The sequence below is a fragment of the Oryza glaberrima genome, chromosome 5 (assembly GCF_000147395.1).
Source record: "Oryza glaberrima chromosome 5, OglaRS2, whole genome shotgun sequence".
Classification (NCBI taxonomy): domain Eukaryota; kingdom Viridiplantae; phylum Streptophyta; class Magnoliopsida; order Poales; family Poaceae; genus Oryza; species Oryza glaberrima.
The window spans coordinates 22,318,846-22,343,537 of NC_068330.1; the positions used below are offsets into that span (position 1 = coordinate 22,318,846).

At 42.7% G+C, this 24,692-nt stretch overlaps 1 protein-coding gene across 1 annotated transcript; it reads left to right on the forward strand.

Annotated features, from left to right (window-relative positions):
• The first annotated feature begins 14,816 nt into the window (after window positions 1–14,816).
• On the forward strand, window positions 14,817–17,050 carry LOC127772846 (transcription factor TCP13-like). The gene is made up of 2 exons (XM_052298830.1): window positions 14,817–15,209; window positions 15,907–17,050. Exon 2 carries the CDS (start codon window positions 15,929–15,931, stop codon window positions 16,802–16,804), a length of 876 nt encoding a protein of 291 aa, XP_052154790.1. The 5' UTR covers window positions 14,817–15,209; window positions 15,907–15,928; the 3' UTR covers window positions 16,805–17,050.
• The last annotated feature ends 7,642 nt before the right edge of the window (window positions 17,051–24,692 follow it).

The window sequence follows — 24,692 nt, forward strand, 5'->3', positions numbered from 1 at the left end:
TGTTACTCCTCAGTGCGTACCATGCTAATATGTTGGGACTCCTCGTTGTGAACTCGTGCTGCTCCCCTGCGCCGTCACGTGCTCTGCACCGCGCTACGACGCTGCGTCGCACGCCTGGGGCTCAGGCGAGCACATGGACGGTTTGCACGGACGTGGTAGGAGCAGCATCCGATCTGGGAGATGTGTTGGGTGCAGTGGTCTGGTTCGATCTGGAGGAGTATTTTGTCTCGCGAGCTTTCGGGAGACGTGGGGTTCCATCGCGGTGCGTGTGCCGCGCAAAACATGCCGACACGGCGAGACTGACACATTGGCCTCGCGAGGTGGTGGTGATCTCTTCGGGACTCGGTGCGGTGCGGGACCAGGCCAGATGCGCGCGGTGGCGACTGGATCCGTAGACCCGGTGACCGGCCCATGGCTCCGCGCAGCCCACGACGTCGCCCGCTGATGGCATGGGCTCCTCCTCGCCTCGCGATGTGCGGCTCGGACACCGGAAAACTCGTTCCGGCCTGTCGCTGCAATGGGACGCGCTCCGCTTGATGATAGTCGAGTCTAACATTCGTTCCTAAACCGAAATACCAGGTGTATCTCATCCTCCCACTCACTATACCATGTCTAAGTGTTAGCTTTGGTCCCTCGACAGTATAGTGACCGGTTTTGGCTCCCTCCTCTCCCTCTCCTTCTTCCCTCTCTTCCCATCTCTCAGACTCTCAAGTGTGCCTCGGACATCGTAGCCCTACTCATCATCATCACCTCGTCGGCATCCTCCACCTCCACCGACCTCGCTGCCCTTCTCGTGCTCAAGGGCGTCATCTCCCACGACCACGACTCTATTCTCACCACCTAGTCCTCCTCCACCACCAACTACTACCTTAGGCGTGGTGTTCCCTGTCACCCCAACTACGTCGCGGTCGCCGCCATCTACCTCCCCATGGACTCCCTCTTTGGCGCCCTCCAGGCCTTCCTGCCCCTGCACCTTCACCGTCTCGACCAATCCAGTAACTTATTCGAGCTCATCCCTGCCGTCTTTCTTGCCTCCCCGACAATTTGCTACCTCAACCTCTTCAGCCACCTCTTAGGGCCTCTCCCCGCTGCATGTCGGAGCCAGTCACTCACCTACCTCCGCCTCTCTGCCGCCAATGTTGTCACCGTCCGAAATCTCCAGTGCTCGTGCAATGCCGCTCCCTCGGCCTCATCAACCTATCCCACAACGTCCATGAGGGATCCATCCATTGCTCCCTCGCTAGACTCGCCACCCTCCGTGTCCTCGACGTCCCTCGCAACAGCCTCACCGACAGGATCCCCACACACCTCATCGCCTATCAGAACCTCGTCGTGCTCCTGCTCACCAACATCATCGCCAAATCACAGAGGGAACAACCAAAGTTCAACGCCTCTCCCTCTTCCCTCTCTTGCCCTGTCGTTCCTTTCCACACGCACACAGTGTCGTCAAGCTCAAGCTCAATAGGCTTGTGGTCATCGTCGACGCGTCGTCACCTCCATTCACCGATGGCCCCAGCTGACGTCATATCCCCTCTTGTCGGGCATCCTCTAGTAGCTGTGGACTGTCGTGGCCCCTACCTCGCTGTTGCGCGCCGCTGGAGCCCCCTTCTTGCCGGCCACCTCGCTCCAGGGAGAGGGGCAAGAGGGAACGAGTTGGTCGCTAACATGTGGGGCCCACTCGCCTCGTTAGTCAAAACCAGCCATTATATTGCTGAGAGAACGAGGTTGGCACGATAGTGTTAGTAGGGAATGAGCTATACCTGGTATTTCAATTCTTGAATGAATTTCAGACTCAACGACAAATTGTGAGGGAATAAGTTCACCAGCCGTCCCTCCACTTTACGTCGAGTCTGTCTGAGGCCCATAATCTCCAATACCAAAAATCTTCACCCCTAAACTATATAAAACTGTGCAATTTAGGTCCTATAGCAGTATGGATCTCTGGTTTCGCTGACGTGGCATCCTAGTCAGCAAAATAAATAATAAAAATATATAGGGCTCACATGTAAGTGATATGAAAAAAGTGGGATCCACATATCTTTTTTCTTCTCTCTGTTTTCTTTTTCTCTCTTCTCCTCTTCTCTTCAGTGAAGGAGGCCGGCGACGGGCGGAGCAGCGACGAGCGAGCGCAAATGTGGGTGGCGGGCTGAGCGCTGGCGGGCCTGCAAGGCCAGCAGCAGGCGAGCGCGGCAGCGGTCAGCGGGCGGAGGGCGGCGAGCGGCAGGCGGAGCGGCGGCGGGTAGAGCAGCGGTGGGCGAGCGCGGAAGTGGACCTGGGAGGCCGGCAGCTGGCGGCGCTCTTCTTCAACAAGCATGAGAGGCTGGCGGCGGGCGGCGGATAGAGTAGTGGTGGGCGAGCGTGGTAGCGTAGTGGCGATGGGCGAACGCGGTATCATGTGGCGGGTGGAGGAGGGAGCCGCAACGGTGGAGGTAGCCGGAGGAGAAGCCATCCTTCTCTACGGCGACGGCCTACTCCGCCCGCCGCGTCGTTTGTCGTCCTCGTCGTCGGCCGAGCCATCCTTCCCTACGGTGTCCGCGCGAGCGCGCACCTATCCTCGGAGGTGATCCGCTCCTTCATGGAGCTACGTCGCCTCCGGGTCGAGCTCACCACGGAAGAAGGCGTGCTGCCCGCCATCGTCGCTCCGCAACCCCGCTTGCCCTGCTCCTGACGGAGAGAGGATAGAGAGAGAGAGAGAGAGAGAGGAGAAGAGGAGTGAGGATGACATATGGGCCCCATAATTTTTTTTATTCTGACTAGGATGCCACGTTATCCAAACAACCCATATGTACTATCATGTAACCTATTTTGCACAGTTTGAACATTTAAGGGGTAGACATTCCTGGTATTTCAGTTAAGGGACCTTATATAGACTCGATGTAAAGTTGAGGGATGATAGGTGAACTTACTCCAATTGTGAATATATTCCCCCGTTGAAATCATGTTTAGGTCCAATCAACAATGAGGCCGTGCTGGGCTGGATGCGGTCAAGTGTCAACTGGTGGGTTGTGGGCCGCTCGGCGGAAGATGATGGAGAAAGCCAGCAATGCGTACGGGGACGAACTCACTCCCACTCATTATTGATTCTGGTGGTACTAATAACTCAAGTTGTCAAGTTGGCCATCACAGTCAAGAGCTTCATTATCTGATTCGACCACTCATTAATTACTCACTCAACTCATGGTGTGATTTGATTCTTGTACCAGGAACATACTGTAGACCGATAGACGTACGATGAAAAAGGGCCATCTAGGGGGCCTGATGCCCTGATTGATATGATGTATATATAGGAGCTTAAGCCAAATGGTACGTTGGCACAATCGCTGTGATACTGTGATATATAGTCGTGTGACGTTTGCTCGGCGTGTGCAGGCATGTGACCTTTTTACTCCTACAGTGCTTCTACTGTGTACTCGCCGAAACGGCCCGAGCTGACCTGTCTGGTACGCCAAAAGAAAATTCTGTGTGCCACATTGGATATTTGATCCGTTCTCGGAGGATTTTCGGATACAAATGAAAAAACTAATTTCATAACTCGTCTGGAAACCGTGAGAACTGCGAGACGAATCTTTTGAACCTAATTAATCCGTTATTAGCACATGCGGGTTATTGTAGCACTTATGGCTAATCATGGATTAATTAGGCTCAAAAGATTCATCTCGCGATTTCCTCCCTAACTATGTAATTAGTTTTTTAACTTATATTTAATACTCCATGCATGTGTCCAAAGATTTAATGTGATGTTTTTTGGAAAATTTTTGGGAAACTAAACCAGGCCTAGATGTACGTACGTGTTGGCTAGCTTAATTAGCTAGTGGATCTTGGTGTGTGCTGAGCATGTGAAGTTAATGGGGGACCTTGCAAAGCCACCGTACCCAGCTTTTGCAACGGCCAGCCTTTGTCCCTGTTTGATGTTCTTGTTTTACATAAATGGTACAGTAGCTTGTGGCAAAATGCACTGCAAAGTGGCTCTCTCTGTCTCTCCTCTCTGCATTTCCCTCCCTCGCTGCCGGCCGGCCGGCCGGTCGGACCCATATGCATGCAAAGCAGAATGGCTCTCGCTGCTGCTGCTGCTGCTGAAATAATGACCGGATGCCGTTGCAATATCTATGGTGGTTAATTTTGGTACATGGACCATGCAGGCATGTTGCTCTGTCGATCGATCGATCGATCGATGGCCGGATCGATCGGATGATATATGATCCGTTCATGGGATCGATCGATCGAGCTGCAGGGCGCCGTGTCCTCTCTCGTTCGATCGATCGCCACCCGTTAATTCCAACATGGTAGTACGTAGCATAGTAGCGCGCGAGAGCAATTCAAAAGCCATGTACTCCCCTACTGGAGTACGTGTTTTGCTTCGTGCGCAAGCCGCCATTGCTGCACCCCCTGCACACCTGCACTGCACTACCGGGAAAACGTGCCGCGCTTTTGGAATAGAGAATAACTGTGCAAAGTGCGTCGCGACAAGCGGAACAAGACACCGCACGCAGCGCGAGCTTTCGCGGCGGATCTGCGCTGCGTGCCATCGCGCTAATTAGCTGCATCGCATGGCATATCGCAAGCGGCCGGCGTTTGTGGTGGCGATCCGGCGATCCATCATCGTTGACGTGTAATTCTTTTATGCGTTCATTAAAAAAAAACCAAACCTGGTGATCTATCTCGCGATAGATCGATCGGAATACTACTACATCGATCGGTCGTGGGGGACATGATTACGTGAGCCGCAGAAATAAAGCAAGCGGGATCGATCTAATCAATTAAGCTATTGTCGCATGATAAATTTATGGAGGATCGATCTGCGTGTTTGAAAATTAAACCTGATATAAAGTGTGCACTGGCAGAGAATTAAACGGGTGTACATAGCAGGGAAGAATGCCGGAGATCGATGAATGCAGGAGTGTGTCAAAGGGGGGACGTGAACTGCAATGCCAAAAGAAGGGGAATGCAGGTTGCAAGTGGCACCGATCGATCGTTTGTGGCCTGTACGTGCAGCCGTTCGGTCTGCAGGTTTGTTGGCAAGATCACTAGCAAAGGCGTACGATGCGACTTACCAATCTACAGTCGCCTGCACCTACGATCAGCGCTGATTAATTTCGTCGATCACGGTCCGGCCAATGCCCATGCACCTTCTGTCACGACTGTTTCAGACTTCAAGAAGAAGGTGCCCACATCCCACTGCACACTGCCGTAGTCTGCAGTACGTACACCGGCCGCATAGTAAAATAACAATAAAAGCAATTTTATGGTTCTTAGGTACCATGAGGTAACAAAAATTTAGTATAATATTTGATACCTCATACCTCATAGTATCTCTTCAAGGACTATAACACTTGCTCTAACAATAACATAGGGGCAACCACAATGTGAGAATAAAAGAGTAGTAAAAAGTCCTATTACTTGGTTCATCATCGTGAATGTTGAAAATAAAATACTGGTAATATCATCTAGCAATAGCACTGCTACCATAATAAACACATGTTCCATCAATATATGTGAGACAAAGTTTTTACCTTTTCCTCTTCCCCCATTCTCCATTTCCTCCGCCAACTATTCATCTTTTCTCCAATAGCTATCTCATTTTTCTATTATAATGTGGCTCCACCTTACCTCTTTCATCAATATACACTGTGGCAAAATTAGTAACTACTAGTGTCTTATGTTGGCCATTTTGGCATTATCGCAATTATATAGTTTTCAATAACAAATAAATATCTAAAACAATACATGTTATCTTCGTGTCTTCTAGCTAGTTCTATATATTCTTGGTCCTTGATGCTTTCATGGGAGGAGTAGGATATTATGTGTTCTGAAGCTATACTCTTGAAATCGGTAGCCAGCAGTCTTTAATTCCATTTTGTATAATGTAGTTTCTATAGTATATTGTCATAGAATCTACGTGTTCTTTTTTTTTTATCTTCTCTTGACTCGTTGGCCATATACCTGTTGATAGAAGCTGGAGACATAAACCATTTCAATTAGTAAAAAAAAGGTGAAAGGGTGGTTGAGGGTGACGCATGGAGAAATTTGAATGAGAGATGATTGATAGGACAAACACTCCATAAATCCTTTTCTTTATATATAAAAAGATCAAATGCTAGCGGTTCTTATATTTTGGAATGGACGCGAGTATATTACTCCCTCCGTCCCACAAAGACTTCATTTTTTAGTTTTTGGATACAACGTTTGACTCTTTGTCTTATTTAAAAATTTTCTATGATTAGTATTTTCATTATTAGATGACACAACATGAATATTACTTTATACATGACAACTTTTTTTTAAAAAATTATAAAATTTTTAAATAAGATGGACGGTCAAATGTTGAAAAAAAACACAAAAATAAAGTTTTTGTGGGAACATATGAAGTAGTAACTTTTGAGTGGTACGGATTGTTTCAAAATCTATACACAATCTTTAACACTTCCTGTCCTTTGTATCTTCTCTCTAGATCTAATTTTATGGTAGCTGCCCTTCCCTAGCTCCTCATCGGTGTTGGCAAGGTCCTATAGCCCTAATTATTTGAATAATTCAGATAGACATAATTCTACCACCATCATGGTGCTCCTACTGGTTGTACCACCACACTAAATTTAGAAGAAGAAGAAGAAGAAGAAGAAGAAAAGAAGAAGAAGAAGAAAGGGAAGAAGAGCAAAACCCATGTTGGCTAGTCAGCAAGAAACAAAAACAGATGCGCCGCCTGAAAACCCACAGGAGAGCGGCTGGCTGAGTTGTGATTATGGATGGGTGCACCCAGCTGTATATGGATGTGAGTCATAAATCAATTAAAAGCATCCACCTGTACAACTACTGTACTATATACGACTCTAATTTAAATAAAAAAATTTACAACCGAAGAGTATGGAATTTAAGGTGCTAAGGTAATACAAAGGAGTACATAATTAAGATGACTTGTGAAAAATGGTATATAGAGTAAGTTGTATTGATATCAGTCACACTTATTATAATAAGACATGCAAGTTCACCGAACATCCGTACATGGGCATCCTAGGATGATCACGATTTACTACGAGCCGTCCATAGCTGGATCAATGTGCAGGTAGGGTACGTAGTAGCCTCCACCTAGATATGGCCAAATATGGTGATTATGACCTACTCCTATTTCCATTTTTAATTAAGCCCTTCCGTGCAACCGTGCGTGGTTGGACCTTGTACAAGTTAACTCACGAGTCACAATTGCCACCAGATGTGTGCACACTACTTGAGAGAACATTTTTGCTGGGTTTACCAAACAACCACAATAGTCCTAGTTTGAATAGAAATCAGGACTAAAGATGGTTTTTTTCCCGGTTTAAAACTCTATCGGCCCTGAATGATCTTCAGTCTTGGTTCATTTATTGTCAGAGGCTGTCAGTGGGCCGGTGATTTTTAGGTTCGAACTAAAAATCGATCTTTAGTCCCGGTTGGTAAAACAATCGGGACTAAAAATCCATATACCGTATATAATCCATATGACTTATCCTCCCAAACTCCTCATCTTTCTATTCCTGCTCCCTCTCTTATCCTTTTCTTTAATTTCTCTCTTCTCTCTCTTATATGCGCCGATCTTATCCCCTCCTTCTTCCTATCGGTAGATCGATGAGTTATTGATAGAGGAGCGAGTGAGGAGCAGCCAGCGAGCGAGCAAGGTCAACGGAGAGCCGTGGCGGCCTGCTCGCGCGGAGCCGGGAGGGCAGGCAGCCGGGCGAGGGCGGGGTCGGCGGCGGTGGCGTGACGGTGAGCAGAGAATATTTGTTTTTTTAAGGATTTGTGATGAATTTTTTTTTGAGAATTTGTGATGTATTTGATCTATGTGTGATGTGAATATGTGATGTATGTTTTAAAATTTGTGGTGTAATTTTTTTAGAATTTGTGATGTATTTGGAGATGATCGATTTGGGGATTGTTCTGTGATGATCGATTCGGGGATTTCACGATTTAGGGATAATTTGGGGATGTAGTGAAATCAATATTCAAAGTTAAGAACAATGGCAATAAAAAGAAAAAAAGCCTACCAACCGGACCTGGCTTGGCTCCATCTTTAATCCCGGTTGATAATCCGGTTATTTTAGCCGGGACTAAAGATGGGCATCTTTAGTCCCGAACTCGTAGTATATGGGGTTACAAATCGGGAGTAAAAACCCTTTTTCTAGCGGTGGCATCTACTGTGCTGTGCTCCTTTCTTTCTAAAATAAATAGACGTATACTACCTCCATCTCCAAATATGCAGGATTTCGGTTGAAAGTGATATATCATAATACTACGAATTTAAATAGGAATCGAAGTTTGTCCAGATTCATAATACTGGCTAGTATATATTTCATCCAACCAAAAGCTAGCTCTTATATTTAAGGACAGAGGGAGTACATAGTACGATATATGACACTTCGTTCCATACTAAATTTATTTATTTTGTGTGAAGGGAGCGTAACTCAACTAGTTAGGTTCCTTGTGGTGGAACCAGCCCAGCCGGATTCAAATCCTAGATTTGACATAGGTATTCACATTTACGACTATTTATTCTTTCAGTGGTAGACGACGTACCCTTCATCAGCGAGGTGTCTGTACGTGTTGACTTCGTCAATCTAAAAATATTATGCCGGCTCAGTTTTCTGGAGATGATTATACGAGTAGGGTGTACTTATTTTTTTTTTGGGTGAAAGGAGTATGTATATGTTTTTTTCCAAAAAAGAAAGGAGCTAGTAAGTTTATCTCCAACGTCGTATATACGGCCCCATGAAACAAACACTTAATTACGGAGTAGTTACCTTGACTTCCTAGGTAGAGCGCCATTGATCGGTGGACCAAAACCGGCGAGATCTGTACGTACACGGACGATGACCCACCGGCGCCATAGTCCAGAGAGTCGCTAGGCTAATCAACGTCGTAACAACATTGCCTTCAATTCCTGGCTCCAGTGTACGCCATCGATCTGCTTTCCCTGATAGTACGTACCATGTTTATTACTACTCCGTATTACGGATATCTGAGATCTTAATTTTATAGGGTGTTTGCCAGTTATAGTAGTACTTTATTGTTCAAATCTATCGATCACAATCAAAGGTACTTAAGAATTGACAGAGGTACTTAAATGAAGGAAGGGTAAAAACTTTTGCATGCATGGTAACATAAGCAATAAATTAAATACAGAACAGAAAAATATCTTTGCAATATGAATATATAGGTACTATATCAATATAGGTGGATCTGTCATGGGGTAGAGGGGCTCCAGTCCCATTACCGTTGCTCATTGAGCTAAAATTTTTAATCCTATATGTATAGAAAAAGAGGGGTTGAATTTTTATCTAGTTTGTTCAGTACACACTATTATTTCTTCGTAGATCCATTTAATATAGAAGAACTGGTACTCATACAAGATATCTATCTCTGCCTCACCTCGACGCTCCACGTTGATCAATTGGCCTATCTTAATCAACTCTCCATACTAGTTGCTCCATCTCTACGTACCTCGCAAGCGCGACTGTAAAAGATCTCTCTATGTGCTATTCTCTCTCTCTATCTCATAGGTTTTCCGTGCTTTTCTCCACTTGTGTTTAGTTCAGCCCAAAGTTTAGATTTTGGTTGAAATTGAAGATGATGTGACTGAAAAGTTATGTGTGTATAACAGGTTGATGTGATAGAAAAGGACCGAAATTTAGACGCAAACTTTAGATCTAAACACAGCCATACATGCACTTACATACAGGAGGGCAGGGCAGTGCAGTACTGCAGGTAGCTAGCTAGCTGAAGCCTGAACACCTTCAATTAGCTTAGCTACCGGCTAGCTAATAATCGGTCAGCTCTCTGATTTCCTCTCTCTCTCTCTCATGTACAGGACCACCACCTTCCTCTTTTGCAGCTAGCTACCTGCACACTGCGCTCTCTCACTGATCGACCTGAGAGTGAGTGTGAGGCCGGCGCTGCGTCAGCAGTTAATTAGCTACTCTCTCTCCGTTCCATAAGAGCATATACAATAGCAGACCATTAGCCAACTATAATCATATTTTAATAAGATAAAAGATGAGAGAGAAAAGCAGTGGGCTATAGATCTGTAGCCAGCTACAGTACGGACTCTAAGACGTAATGTGTGCATGACAGGTGGAACCATATACTAATAGTATAGTAAACAATTATTGTATGAATTAGCTATTAAATTGGCTATAGATGAATTGGAGCTAGTAGTGGGCTATACTATTAAACTTGCTCTAATGTAGCAACCTATGATAGAATGAGATCCATCCTAAAACAATATATCTACATACATCCTATCCTAAGTTGCTATATTATGGGACGGAGTAGCAATTAGCTTAACTAGTAGGAAAAGTCTGACGGGTAGAGACGGACACACACACAGGCCATGCCATTGCCATCCAATCCGCCACTCTCGTCGACCTCTCCCTGTCCACGGAAACGACACCGGCGCCCCTCCCTCTCCCTGCTGCTGCGGCATGCATGTCTTTTTGCGTAGTCATCACCACCATGAATAATCCATGGCCAGATGCTCAGAGCACGCTAGCTTCTAGCTAGAGCTGAGCTCAGCTCACTCAATCGATCCTCGGTTTTTGCCTAGAACAGATCGGTGGTGCAGTAAATCCCATTACTCCTAGCTACTCTCTCCATCCAAAAAAAAATAAATCTAAAATTAGATGTGACATATTCTAGTATAATAAATTTAGATATACATCTATCCAGATTTGTTGTATTAGGATATGTCATATTTAGTACTATGTTAGTTTTTTATGGGACGGAGGGATTACTCCGTACCTCCGATGAGGGGTCATGCAAATGCAAGTTGCACTGGCGATTTCGATGGTCCACGCGCCGGCCGCTTGTCGGCATGATACGCGTCGTCTCGTCATGTATTGATCACTACACAGGAGTTCATTTTCACTTTGTTATACGGTTGTACGGACGTACAAAGGATAGCAACAGATTACAAGCCTGCGAAACGCACGATTTTTGAGCTATCAAGATTTTAGTAGTCTGGAAACCTTGACGAGTTTTAGCACTATCAAATTTATTAGTATAGAATCGAAACTAGTGTGGACAATGATCAGTAGTAAACTAAATGCAGAATCGTAAAGGGTCTTTTCGACTGTAAAACTAGCCAGTGAGATAAGGGGCTCCTCTCACCGCCCCTTCACCGTACACCGACTATCCCTTAGGTATACAGACCCCGTAGGCACCCACGATCCATCAGATCTTTACACACTTTATCCCTCGAGCCAGGTATTCAGGCCCCGCAAGCACCCAATCTATAGTCTATCAAGCCTTCACACACTTGTCCCCCGGACTATAAAAATGTTTATCTAGTCAAACTCTGATACCAATTATAGAATTGTAAAGGGTTTTCTCTACTCTAAAAGTTAGCCAATAAGATGAAGGCTCCCCCATTTATATATTAAGTCTCTTGGCGCTCTTACATAACCGGTGTGAGACTATTCAACACCAAACATTCATATGATACTATTCAAAACTTGCCAATATTTAGCAAAAATTGGCTAGAATCCAGACGCCCTTAGGATTGAAGATACTATCTTCATAGTAAACACTTTGTGTGAAGGCTCTAGATTCTTTTGATTCATCACTAAATCTAGGATTAGCATATATGTATATAGAGAGGCAAAGAAGATCAACTAGACGCGGTAAACATGCAGTATGATTTCAACATATACCAAATCCGATATACCTATAGGTTTTGGTGCTCCGGCGAAAAAAAAGACGGTGAAGGTGGGGCAGGACGTGGCAACCATGGCATGCATGGCTGGTGTGGACAGCAGGGGAGGGGAAGCGCTGTCGCCGGCAGCCATCGCAAGCGGCAGAGCGAGGCATGGACGGGGATTGGGAACCCGATATATAGCATTTTCTTTAGGCTTTGTTCGATTAATCACTGTGAGGGAGGGATTGGAGGGGATTTATTTCACACCTATTGTGGTGTGGAATTATTCTCCCTCAATCTCCTTCAATCCTTTTCAATCTCTTTCAAACCGAACAAGCCCTTACACAATTAGTTTCGAGCTCTAGGCTGGAAATGGCGCCATAATCTCCAATTAATTGGCTCTCTTAACCGTACGTACCAGTACCCTGGCCATTAGTACCATTGATGTAATTCGCAGCTGCAAAGCAGTAGCCTCTGCCTCTCTAGCAGGCAGCTGGTGACCCTGAGCTAGCATAGGCAGAGTCACCCTGATTGATCGGCAAGGCGACACCAGAGTACAGTCAAATGCAACCGTAAATCGCTGCTTAATTAGGACTCGAAACTGTACCGCATTTGGTTTTATGATGCAAACACACTGCTGCTGCTGCTTGTGCTGCAGTGCTGCTCTACTGTTGCTGCTGCTGCTTGTGCTACAGTACCATTGAATTCATGTATCTGCATATGGACGTTGCTAGCGAGCTCATTAGCGATTGATGATGACTGATGAGCAGCTTAATTAACTACGAGCATGCATGCAGGGGGAGCAGATTCAGCAGAGAGCAGCAAATGATGTGCATGCCACTGGAAAAGGGAGAACGTTTGAAACATGGATGGAAACCGAGGCGATCGATCGATCGGATGGATGGGTCGATCGATGCGAAAGATATGGGCAATAAGATCGATGATGTTTCTCAGATGCTTTGTCGATATGCGCTGACAGAGATGATCAGGCTGAGCATCTCATCGTCTGGGCATTATGTTGCAGCGGATGCAGCTGCAGCCACCCCAATGGGGAAATTGGTCAAGAATATCGGAGAATATCCTAGTAGCTAGTACTGTACAGTTCCTTGGAGATACCAAGAAGTTCCATATTATCTTGAGAAAATTTACAGATCCCAAGCTATTAGAGGTCCACAGTTTCTAATGTACCCATATACGTTTCGATGACCGGGTCTTCTGGATAGCTTCACAGGATGGTGGGCTAGACGACCTGGATTCGAAGCCTCGCCCCCTTCTAATTATTTAATATTATGCCCCTTTCTAATATTCATGTCTTTTAAAATGAATGTTTGTTATAATGTGCTATGAAATTGATAAGAATAGAGGCTGGATCTTTAATCCATTTTTTTAAAATAATGTACCATGAAATATATAGTTTCATATTCGTTCTATATATGCCATATATGGCCTGAAATTTGTCTGTATTCCTACATGGTGTATGACCAGATGGTGGGCACAAACACATAATCTGATGGAGGTGGAATTGATTCGGATATCCAATCCGTTCATCTGATTTTCTTTATATCAAAAGAGAAAAAACAAATAATGGAGTGCGTATGTCTACAACTCAGGATAAAAAGACATAGTGGTCCAGGTATTGGAGCTGTCCAAAAGAAGCATGGTCCCTGGTCTATATAGAGTAGCCTCCTAGGTTCTGGTGCTGGAGTGGAGGATTTGTGATGTTGGTGCTATTGGGAAGATATTGTGTGAGCTAACGAAATTTTAACCTTTGCTTAAAATTTTAACAGGATATATATTGATACAGTTTTGAATTTTTTTAGATGGACATAAAATAGTAAATAAATCCTGTTACTCAACTTATATCTAGTAGTGACTAAATTAAACAAGTTGCTTAGAATAATGGTAGCTAGTGACTAAATCAAACAAGTAGTATTTTCTAATAAATCGGTCTGGTGGGTGATACATGTGCATTAGATTTTAGACCTCTTTTTTTACTGAGAAACCTCTTATTCCAATAGTTTGTATCTACTACTCCAGTATACTAGGAAATGTAGACACACTGATATTGTTGACATAGTAGTTTAATAACGTGATAGCTCATTCATTGCAAGTGTATTATTAGTACTAGGTGGTACTCCGTTTCAAGTTATAAGACATTTTGACTTTGGTCAAAGTCAAACTGTTTCAGGTTTGACTAAGTTTATAGACAAATATAGTAATATTTATAATACTAAATTAGTTTCATCAAATCGATATAATAGAATATATTTTCACAATAAATTAGTCTTGGGTTGAAAATGTTACTACTTTTTTCCACAAACTTAATCAAATTTAAAGCAGTTTGACTTTGATCAAAGTCAAAACGTTTTATAACCTAAAATAGAGGGAGTACGTAGTAGGATATAACTACACAGAAATAGAGGATTATACACCACTGCATTTTAGTAATAGGCACTCGATGACATTGTGACATGTCTTCAAGTTCTAGATATTGAAAGAACTATATGCATCTCTGATTCTGCATCTAAAAGATAAACACAGCCACAAGAAAAACGCGCATGCATCATGCATCATTGGAGTTGGATGCCCTTGCAAACTAATTTACTGTATTAATTAAGGTGGTGACCTTTTTTTCGCCTAACTGTTAATTGCTCACTAACTTTGCATTAATCTGATAATGAGTTCCTCCTTTAATTCTTAGAGCAAATTTAATAGTATAATTAACACATCATCTACAGCTAATCTAATAGCCTACCCATACAATATTTTCATATAAATATATACAACACCATTAATACTTGGTCCATCTCTTGCATAATTATTTTAGAGTTCATGTTGCAGACAGCAAATCTATAGCTTATTTTTTTTCTCTCTCCTTCACATGTGGTTGGTACTAGCCTATAGCCTTCTATTATACTACTTCATCATTGATTTGTTCTTTTAGTAAATGTTAATCACTCACATTTTAATTTTAGTCTCTTTCAGGTAAATCCACATCAATAGCTATCCATCTAGCTAGTCTTATATATAACCCTCTTGTAACCTAAGTTTTCAGGGTTCAGGACTCAGGAGATGGATCGATCGAGCCAGTACTGCTACACGTATACACCGAGATGAGATGAGCATATGTATACTAATTAACAGCACGAGCTAGGAGAACGACGCAAGGTAAAAAGGACAGGACCCCGAAAGCGACGCTGATCATTTTAGTTGGGTGTAAATGAGCACCACAGGTTCAGAAATATGAGCGCTCTCGCTCACAGTACTCTCACTGCAGTACACACACTCTGAGCTCCACTAGCTCTCTCTCCTCTCCCTTTCCTTCCTTATTATTCCTCACCATCAGCTAGCTGAGAGCTAGGGTTCAATTCCCTCTTGCTGCTCCCTCTCTCCCGGCCGGCGACGGCGACGGCGACGGCGAGGCTGTCGGGCTCATCATCACCTAGCTGAAAATCGGCCGGCTTGATTAATTCCAAGCTTGCAGGAGGCTAATTGAGGTGATCTATATCTCCGGGGAGAGAGAGGAGGGAGAAGCGCCCTCTTGCTCATGCTTGTGAGTGTTTCTTGACAGATCTGTGCAGATTTTCAGCTCCTCTTCCTGCTTCACAAGCTCGATCGATCGATCTTGTGGATTCTCTTGAGTTTTTTTTTGTGTGTGTGTCTATTTGTTTCGATTTTTTTTTTCTGAAAAGAAAACTAAAGTTTCACTTGATCCCCATCCACAAGAACAGACAATTATTTCAGTTGGTCTGGTGCTTCTTGGATTTTAATTTACCTTGTCCTTTATCTTCACCACTAGTAGTTCAATTCACTACTAGCTACTGGTAGTGTTCACTACATCTGCGTTTCGTTCCTATATTTTTGGATAATATTTTCTATCCTATTTTGCTGGACACATGCAAAGGAGGACATGAATTAACTGACTCATTTGGGTAGAGCTAGTTTTTAATAAAGTACTTAATTGTGTATATACTTGACCAGCTAGTGCTTCAGTGGTCTAGGAGAAGCCTAGCTATATTTACTGGCGTTGTTGCTACAGTTCCCTAACAAAACAAGTCCTCTTTTTTTCTGTACTAATTCAGTGTGGAGTGTGATGCTCTCTTGTCCTGTGTAGAGAATAAAGCTGCTTTCTCTCTCTCAGTGCAACAGTGTAATCGATGCATGCATCATCATCATCTCATTTTATGCTCGATTCGATCGATCGATCGATCGATCGATTGATTTAATCTGTTACTAATTAATTTTTGCAGGTCTAATCATGAGCAGCTCAAGATGATAAGCAATAACAGCACGAATGAGGAGCTCGGCGGCGGCGGCAGGAAGGCGGCCGACCAGCCGAGCGGCGGCGCCGCCGCCGTGGCGAGCTCGCGGCACTGGTCGGCGTCGACGGAGTCGCGGATCGTGCGCGTGTCGAGGGTGTTCGGCGGCAAGGACCGGCACAGCAAGGTGAGGACGGTGAAGGGGCTCCGCGACCGGCGGGTGCGGCTGTCGGTGCCGACGGCGATCCAGCTCTACGACCTGCAGGACCGGCTGGGGCTCAGCCAGCCGAGCAAGGTGGTCGACTGGCTGATCAACGCCGCCCAGGCCGAGATCGACAAGCTTCCGCCGCTCCAGTTCCCGCCGCACGACCACGACCTCGTCGCCGCCGCCGCCTCGTCCATGGCGCCGCCGCCGTTCGCGAACGGAGGCGACGGCCACCACGGCGCCTCCGCGTCGTCGATGCTGGAGGACGGCGACAAGGCCGCCGGCGGCGGCGGCATGAAGGCGTTCATGAGCCTGAGCAACTCCCTCGGCCTGCTCAACGCCGCCACCATGCCGGCGACGTTGGCCGCTCACCACCACCACCACCATCACGCCGCGGCGTACTACGCCGCCGCCGAATCTTGGGGCAACGGCGGCAATGGTGGCCACCACCATGATGTCAGCCATGGCGTCTCGCCTTCGGCTCACAACTCGCCGTTCCCGTCGCTGCTGTCCTTGGCACCGGGCTCTCATCATCAGTTCGTCTTCTACTCGCCGGAAGGCGGCGGATTCGCCGTGAAAGAGGCTGCAGCCGAGCAGTTTCCTGTAGATAGCCTCGACCACTCGCAAGGGCAGCTCACACTGAGCTCAGCAAGAAGCTTCCTTCACTCTGGAAGCCAGGGATGATTTGATCAATTACAAGAGACAATAATCCCTACTCCAATAAGGCTGGTACGTTAGAACAAATTAAAAAAAATTCTAATAACTTCGTTTGTTGTTCCATTTTCAGGTGTGTGTTTAAGGTTGTGATCAATTTGGTATTTTATTTAAGCGCATTATTTGGTACGGCCAGATGATTAAGAGTTCTAGAACTACTTAATTACAGCATGCAAAAGTTAAAATTCAAGGTTTTGCAGGGTGTGCGATATGCAATTCGTTGCTTCTTCTTTTCTTTTCTTTTATATATATATATATATGGAGGTAATTAATTGTTGGTGTATTATTTTGTCTTGTGTAATAACGATTTGAGAAATTTTGGAGCCTAGCTTTTAACCTTGAGTTTCTTTTGTGAATTTTGCTTCTGAATTGAGCTTCATGTATCCGACTTAAATAGTGTATCTTTTGCAAGCTAGCTAGCTTGGATTCTATATCTCTATAAATGTGTCACTTGGTTGTGTGTCTATGCACGTGTAGATATAAAACTACCGGATTTTTATCTATTATCTTAATATTATATAAAAAGCGTGACACTTCTTAGAACATAATTTTCATTAATTCATTCCACTCGTTCTCATGTTGGGTGTGACATCATGTTATTTAGGATATGTATTTAATAGTAATGTAGGAAGAAGTTTCATGAAAATATATAATATATTATAGTGATAGACCTCCAATCAGCAAACATATCATTTTTCACTTTTGAGAGACAATGTACTTTGACTATTTAATTATTTTATATAAGTAAAAAATGTTATACAAGTGTGATATTAAGGAAAACATTTGTCATAACAAACTTGGATAGCTATATATTATTTTTATATTTCCAGGATCTACTGTTTACTTTAAACAATAGTTATAGCCAAAATCAACTTCTGTTGACTCTAAAGGTTCCATGACAATATTGTTTTGTGACTAAGAGGGAGTATAGTGACAGTCGCCAACAACACACATTATTCTACCATCAACTATATGAAGAATTTTATAAATATTAACTGCTCCTTATATTAGCATAATATGTTGAAACCTTAATGATAAATCTCTTCAAGTAATTAATGGAAAATATATTCATATTATTTTCCATGCAACAAATCTTAAGTTATCTTCATATAATCAAAGTTGTGTAATCACATAGTCCTATGCATGTCGTATGACACAATGGACAGCTTAGATTGGTGAATGTTACAGAGTTTTTATTTATGGATATTCGTGATACATGCCATTTTTTATGAGCTCTAAGGGTATGAACAATTAACACAAGCTGCCATCGCAAGTTGGTGGTTTAGGAACATAGAGATTAATTCATTGTTGGCGGTCCATCATTCTCTAAAATTATTGTTAAATGGACTCGCATATCTATTTATTTATCACCACCTAATTATTTCCCTCTTTTGTCCTATACGTTTGGATAATTGGATTGCATATTTTGTTACTTCGATCCCTCTGTTTCATCATATAGTCATCTTGGATTTGTGTTAGGTCTAACTTTTCAAGCTTAACCAAGTTTATGAAAAAAAAATATTTTCAATAAAAAAATTAATATAAAAATATGTTCAATGGTGTAATTAATGAGATTAATTCGATGTTATAAATTTTGCTACCTTTCTCTGTACTCGATCAAATTAAACCTAAAGAAATTTAAGTTAGAATAAACCCAAAATAATTTTGCTTCGAAGTTCATGTTTGACCCTATGGCTAACCCGATCTTGCTTCTCTCGTCTTCATGCATGATTACAGCCTTGTTCAATGTCGGGCTTCTGGCTAGGATAAGGAAATGAAAGTCTAGCCCGTAGGATTAATATCGGGGAAATATATTTTTTTCCTCTCTTGTTAAAATGCTTTTCCTAAGAATTGACACCAATACATTTTATTGTTTAAGCATTTTAATAAGCATTGAGATATGTACTCTTCTAGCTCAAAATTAGGTTCTATCGAGTTTAATTAGCTTTGGTCTGGACTGCATGCTGCTCTCCACAGCATGTGAACAAGTTGCATTGTGAGGGGTTATAATAAGGTCACGACCTGGTGTTCGGAGTCATGATGAGCATGGGTGTGCATGGCAAGCAATGATATTTTCATGATGTTTTGGTATCTCGGGGTTCTTGAGAGTTTAGCAGGTAGGGTCCACACAAGTAAAGATATACTATCTATTTTTTTTTACAACGTTTGACTATTCTTCTTAATTTTATTTGATGATAAAACAAGTCACAATAAATAAATACTCCCTCCGTTTCATAATATAAGGGATTTTGGAGAGATGTGACACAACCTAGTACTATGAATCTGTACATAATCTTTATCCAGATTCGTAGTACTAAGTTGTATCACATCTCTCTAAAATCCCTTATATTACGGGACGGAAGGACTAATATTTATGTAATTCTTTTGAATAAGATAAATGATAGATCAAATGTTACGCGAAAAGTCGGCATCATATATAGTTAAAAGTGTACTACTTCCCCGTTACGTAAGGACTTCATTTTTATCTTATCCATTATTTGTGTGTTCCACAAAACCCTACTTAATATATTAAGTTTAAAAAACTGAGGGGCGAATGTATCATATTTAAGAAAATGAACGGCATTTTAGCCTTTTAAGCTTTGTACGAGTGAGATAAACTGAAAAATAATTTTTTTTGGGACGGAGGTAGTACACTCCTAGGAGAGAATTGCTATAAAAACCACCGCAATTTTTTATTGAACAAGCTTCCAAATATAGCTATATATGTTATGGAATAATATTATCCTATATTATCATGGAGGGAATGGAGTTAGCTTTTAAAGTCCATATACACAACTATGAATTTTTCCTATGATGACCTCCCTGGCTTCTTTAGATCTTTGCCATCTCCACAAAGCTAGCCCAACACAACATGCTGAAGCCCACACACAAAGTCTACTACTACTTCTACCATGGTAACCAAAGATGAAGCGGCTACGACCATAGGCCACGCCGTACCTTTTGCCATGCTTCAATACAACCCTGGTACTAGTAAACTATACTATTATCTCTACTTGATATATAAGTCATTTTAATTTTCTTTAAATACAAAATATTGGCTATAATGAAACTAATTTGGTGCTATAGACGTTGCTAAATATTTCTATTAACTTTAAAGGGTTTGACTATAAAAGAATTAGAACAACTTAGGCTCATTTATTTTATTTAACTTCCTCATTTTCCGTTGCATATTTTTCAAAATGTTAGACGGTGTGTTTTTTTAAAAAGAATATTATATAGAAGTTGTTTTAAAAATTAAATAAATCTATTTTTAAATTTGCAATAGTTAATACTCAATTAATCAATTAAGTGTTATTAAGATTTCTCGTTTTGTATGCGCGGAAAATTTTCCATCATTTTAAAGCAACTAACTTGGCTTAATAATATTATACGGAAGGAGTAATGACCAAAGATGAAACTATGACGCACATATAATTTTTCGTTTCTGTCACGCATGGCATGCATGCGTAAAAAAATTGAAAACAGAAGTTCACATATAAAATATTATTTATATTTTATCATCTCATAACAATAAAAATATTAATTATAAAACTTTTTTAAATAAAACGGACGGTTAAAAGTGGGTACGTAAAATTATGGTTGCACTTAAATAAAACGGAGGGAGTACTTAATACTGTATGCAAGTATAATTTCTTTCTGGGGATTCCGGTGATTGGGCGACACGGACACGTCACGTACGCTCGCTAGCTAGCGAGCAGCAGGTCGAGGACAAACCCGTCGACACCGTACGATCAATCAATCATTTCTGGATCCCCAAGCTTGCAGCTAATCAATCAATCAATCAGCTAGGGTGCGTCATCCACGCGTAGCGAAAGAGTAACGAGAAACACATGCAGTGGGACCGGGCCTATACTGAAACTATGCACGTCATGCGCATGACTAGCTACCTGCGACCTTGCAGCGAGTAAAATTAAACCCATTCTCAACACTTATTACTCTGCTCCCTCTGCCTTAAAATATAAATATTTTTAAAATAATATAAATATATTAAGAAAGTATATGTGAATGGTTAATGGAAATATGTGAATGGTTGCTTAATTAATTAATCACGTGCTAAATGATAAATATGTGAATGATTCTATATTTAAAATAACACAAATCAAATATAATATTAATAAATAAACAATCGATGGTTCGACTGATGAACCGACGACCAGAGCAGGTCGATCTCCGGTCCGATTTTTGTATGAACAAGGCCTACCTGGGTGAAAAATCACACCAAAAATACACTGGGCACGCACGCACCGGCATGCGGGACAGTTTTGCGTGGCTTTCTGTCTCGCGTAGTCGAGCAGACGACGGGCTTCTCCCGTGCGACTGCGGCTGTGCCACTGATGCCCGAGGGATCCAAATGCCCCGTGCGCGGGCATGACCAATTAATTTTTCCCTCTACTATTGGTTGGTACTCCGATCGATCCACAGCAACCAGGTACACATGCACTAAGATCTATACTTATGAGTCATGTCCTGTCTGTTTGGTAAAGTTTCATATCTGAGATTTCCTTTTTAAAGCTGGGTAATCTTAGCTCAAAAAAAAACTATGGATTTGGATTTGTGTTTGGATTAATATTTCTTTAGAAGATCTTTTGTTCGCATTTTGTAGGGAACATGAAGTTTTAAACCACTATAATTTATTTTATAAACTCTAAATTAAGTATAGGCTGAGTTTAGTTCCAAACTTTTTCTTTAAACTTCCAACTTTTCCATCACATCAAAACTTTCCTACACACACAAACTTCCAACTTTTTTGTCACATCGTTCCAATTTCAACCAAACTTCCAATTTTAGCGTAAACTAAACACACCCATAGTAGGAATTTGAGATATGGAACTATGTCAGACATGATCTTGCTATACACGGCTCTATAAATAGGTAAAGAAGTGTTTTATAGATGATTATTTCTTTGTCGAGGTAAGAAAGAACACCGTCTGTGCCAAAATGATTTTAAAATAAGGCATTTAAAATGTTTCTTATTTTCGTGTTGCATCTTTTCCATCTCTGCCCCCGTTTCTATGTGGGCAGATACCCCTATATATAGAAAATGAAGAGGAGCCAAAAATATATAATGAAGAGGAGCCAAAAACCTAGCTTACTCTGAAGGCCGATTCAATAGGTTACACTCTATAACTAAATAAATTGTTAGCCTGATTTTATATAGGGACAACTATTATCTTCCAAAGTTTTACTAGACGTTCTATAGGGGTAAGTTGTGAAATGATTGAGTAGTCCCATTCTAAAGCACGGCAAAATTTTCTACATGATACTCAAAAAGTATGGTCTTTGCTAGGGGACATTATAGGAATGTGAAATTGCTCCCGAACACTAAAAAACACATAGTAACTTGCCACATGACACCTTGAGCAGTAAAATACATTATTCACTTAGTTGAGGAGAGAAAAATCATGTAAAATATCCATTTTACTCTCTATTATTCCTTCTCAACCTAATGTCATGCAACCGTTGTCATGTTTCCCTACCTGGCTGCCGCCATGGTACTCGTCATCCTATAGTGCGATCCTGGCCTCCAAGTCAAGATTCGCCGCCACCACACTACCCATGCTTCCTCAATGTCGGTAGCTCTCGCGCTTCTTCCTTCACGTCATGTCATTGACTTCTGGATATGGATCTCATGATGTCGGTGGCATTGAGATCCTCCTCAAGCCATCGACCTTCCTTGACTTCGGCTCGATCTGCATCGACCTCAGCCGACAACCCTGTCCCCACCTTCTCCATCACGACAACCTCCACTCCGCTTCTTCCCCGTCGCTGGATCCCACCCCTTCCCCCCTCCCCCGACTATCCGATGCGCTGCTAGGAACCGCCGGTGCACGGGGAAGGGGCATCCCCGCCATTGTGAGCTTCTTCCTTAGTTTTTTGTAGCAAAGCCGCCGCATGGGGAGGGGGTGCGGTGACCTTTGCATGACATTGGCCTCGCCTTGTCGCCCACTACCTCATTGGCCTCTTCGCTGTCGGCGCACTCTCCCTCGCTCGTCGTCTCTCCTACTCCCTGCCTCATCTCGTCGTCTGCCGCCCCTGACCTCCCCATCGACAATCTTTGGATGGTTTGTTTCTGCCACCACTGCCTTTGGATCCAACTGGTTGCTCTGCCCCGACGACCTTTATTGGCACCGCCGCCTGCTGGCTTGCTGGCTTAGGATAGAATTTTGGTCCCAGGGGCAAAACTGCTATTTTACGGAAGTTCTCTCCCCGAAACAACAGATAATCGTGAAATTACCATCAAATTCACGTTCTCGTGGAGTCTCAGCAAAGACCATAATTGTTTATGACATGTAAGGCAAAATTTACGTAGAAACTTAGAATGTTGATTTCGCTAAGAGTTTTGTAAGAAAAGTCGCGCGTGTGATGTGACAATCCAAAAGAACTGACCCCCCGGGCTGGGCGGCCGGGCTGTGGCTGACTGGCTGACTGGCTGTGGCCTGTGGGACACTATCAACCCTGCATCTTCTGCATAGGCCTGTAGAGGGGCTAGGGTTTTCGCATGCATGCGTCGTCAGCAACTGCGAGCGGAGCAGATGCAGGAGCAGGACACACACTACACTGCCTGCGTCTTTCGCGCACCCTGGTGTCCGGGACCAATGCACATGAATGCGTGCATGTTTACATGGTCCCTAAAAATTAATTTAGCAGCTGTGACTATATCAATATGAATGTACTCATTTTTAGGAGTACGTAGTACTACTAACAATGGAGTTCAGTAGTACTCCTGCAGCTTGCACGCCTTAGGGCAGTTCTAACCCTCCATTTAGGATGGTGTCTATGGCATTAATTACATTGCTATGTAGGACTTTTAACTTATATGGTATTATATTAATTAAGAGAGAGAGTGAAGAGAGAAAGAAACTGGGTCTCATGCAAGACACAGCTTCAACACGAGAAACTATGCACTAGACACTATCAAGTTTTGCATTGGGAGAGAATAGTGTCTTCATAATAGATGAAAAAAAAATATGTTGGTAGAGAAGAGAGATGATGCATTTATTAATGGCCCACTTTAAGAAATCATGGGTTGTAGAGTGTAGTTTTTATTGTGATGTCTTATTGACATGGCACCATAGACACTGCTTATGGACACTATGGGTTGGGACTGCTAGTTTTCTTAGAGCATCACCAATGTATATGACAAAGTGATCCATATAGATGTGACCCACATAAATAGTTTTTCCCTATGACAATCTCCACAATGTATATAGATACAAGGTATCAATAGGAGAAGAGAGGGGAGTAGAGATAGATAATATAATTTATTCCATATGGTAGTCCATATGCATATGGATATCTTTTGTTATTTTTTTCATATGGACGAGTTGCACAATGGTTATAGATGGCTGAATGAAATATTCTATTGTTTATGGACTACTTTTACACCATATTGTGGATGCCCTTAATTAATTTGACGCATAGCGTTCGTGCGTTCTAGTATCTGGTAAATTACGATAACACCGGGTGCTAGTAATAATTAAGTTATGAATGGCAGGATTATTACTTGATAACTTCAGCATCTAGTCTGACAGTAATTTGATGGCACAGATTGACACCGAACGATATGGTTGGTATTGTAAACTAGTTAACGGAATCGCTAAGTGGCAAGATGTTCTTCTGAATCCACTCATGATTCAGTAGTAAGGAGACTGAGGCATGGCCCAAATGTCCGACGATTTTGTTATTAATTTTTCGATCATTTTTTTTAAAAAATGATGATGTAAATATAATAGAATCATAGTGTAATTACATTACAACTTATATATAATTATGATATAACCTCTAAGTACTTTCATATAATCTTGATTCATTTTGAATCAAGGGATCTTTCAAGATT

Bases quoted from the DNA above. Each gene is read 5' to 3' on its own strand.
- LOC127772846 (XM_052298830.1), top strand. From the start codon at position 15,929: ATGATAAGCAATAACAGCACGAATGAGGAGCTCGGCGGCGGCGGCAGG.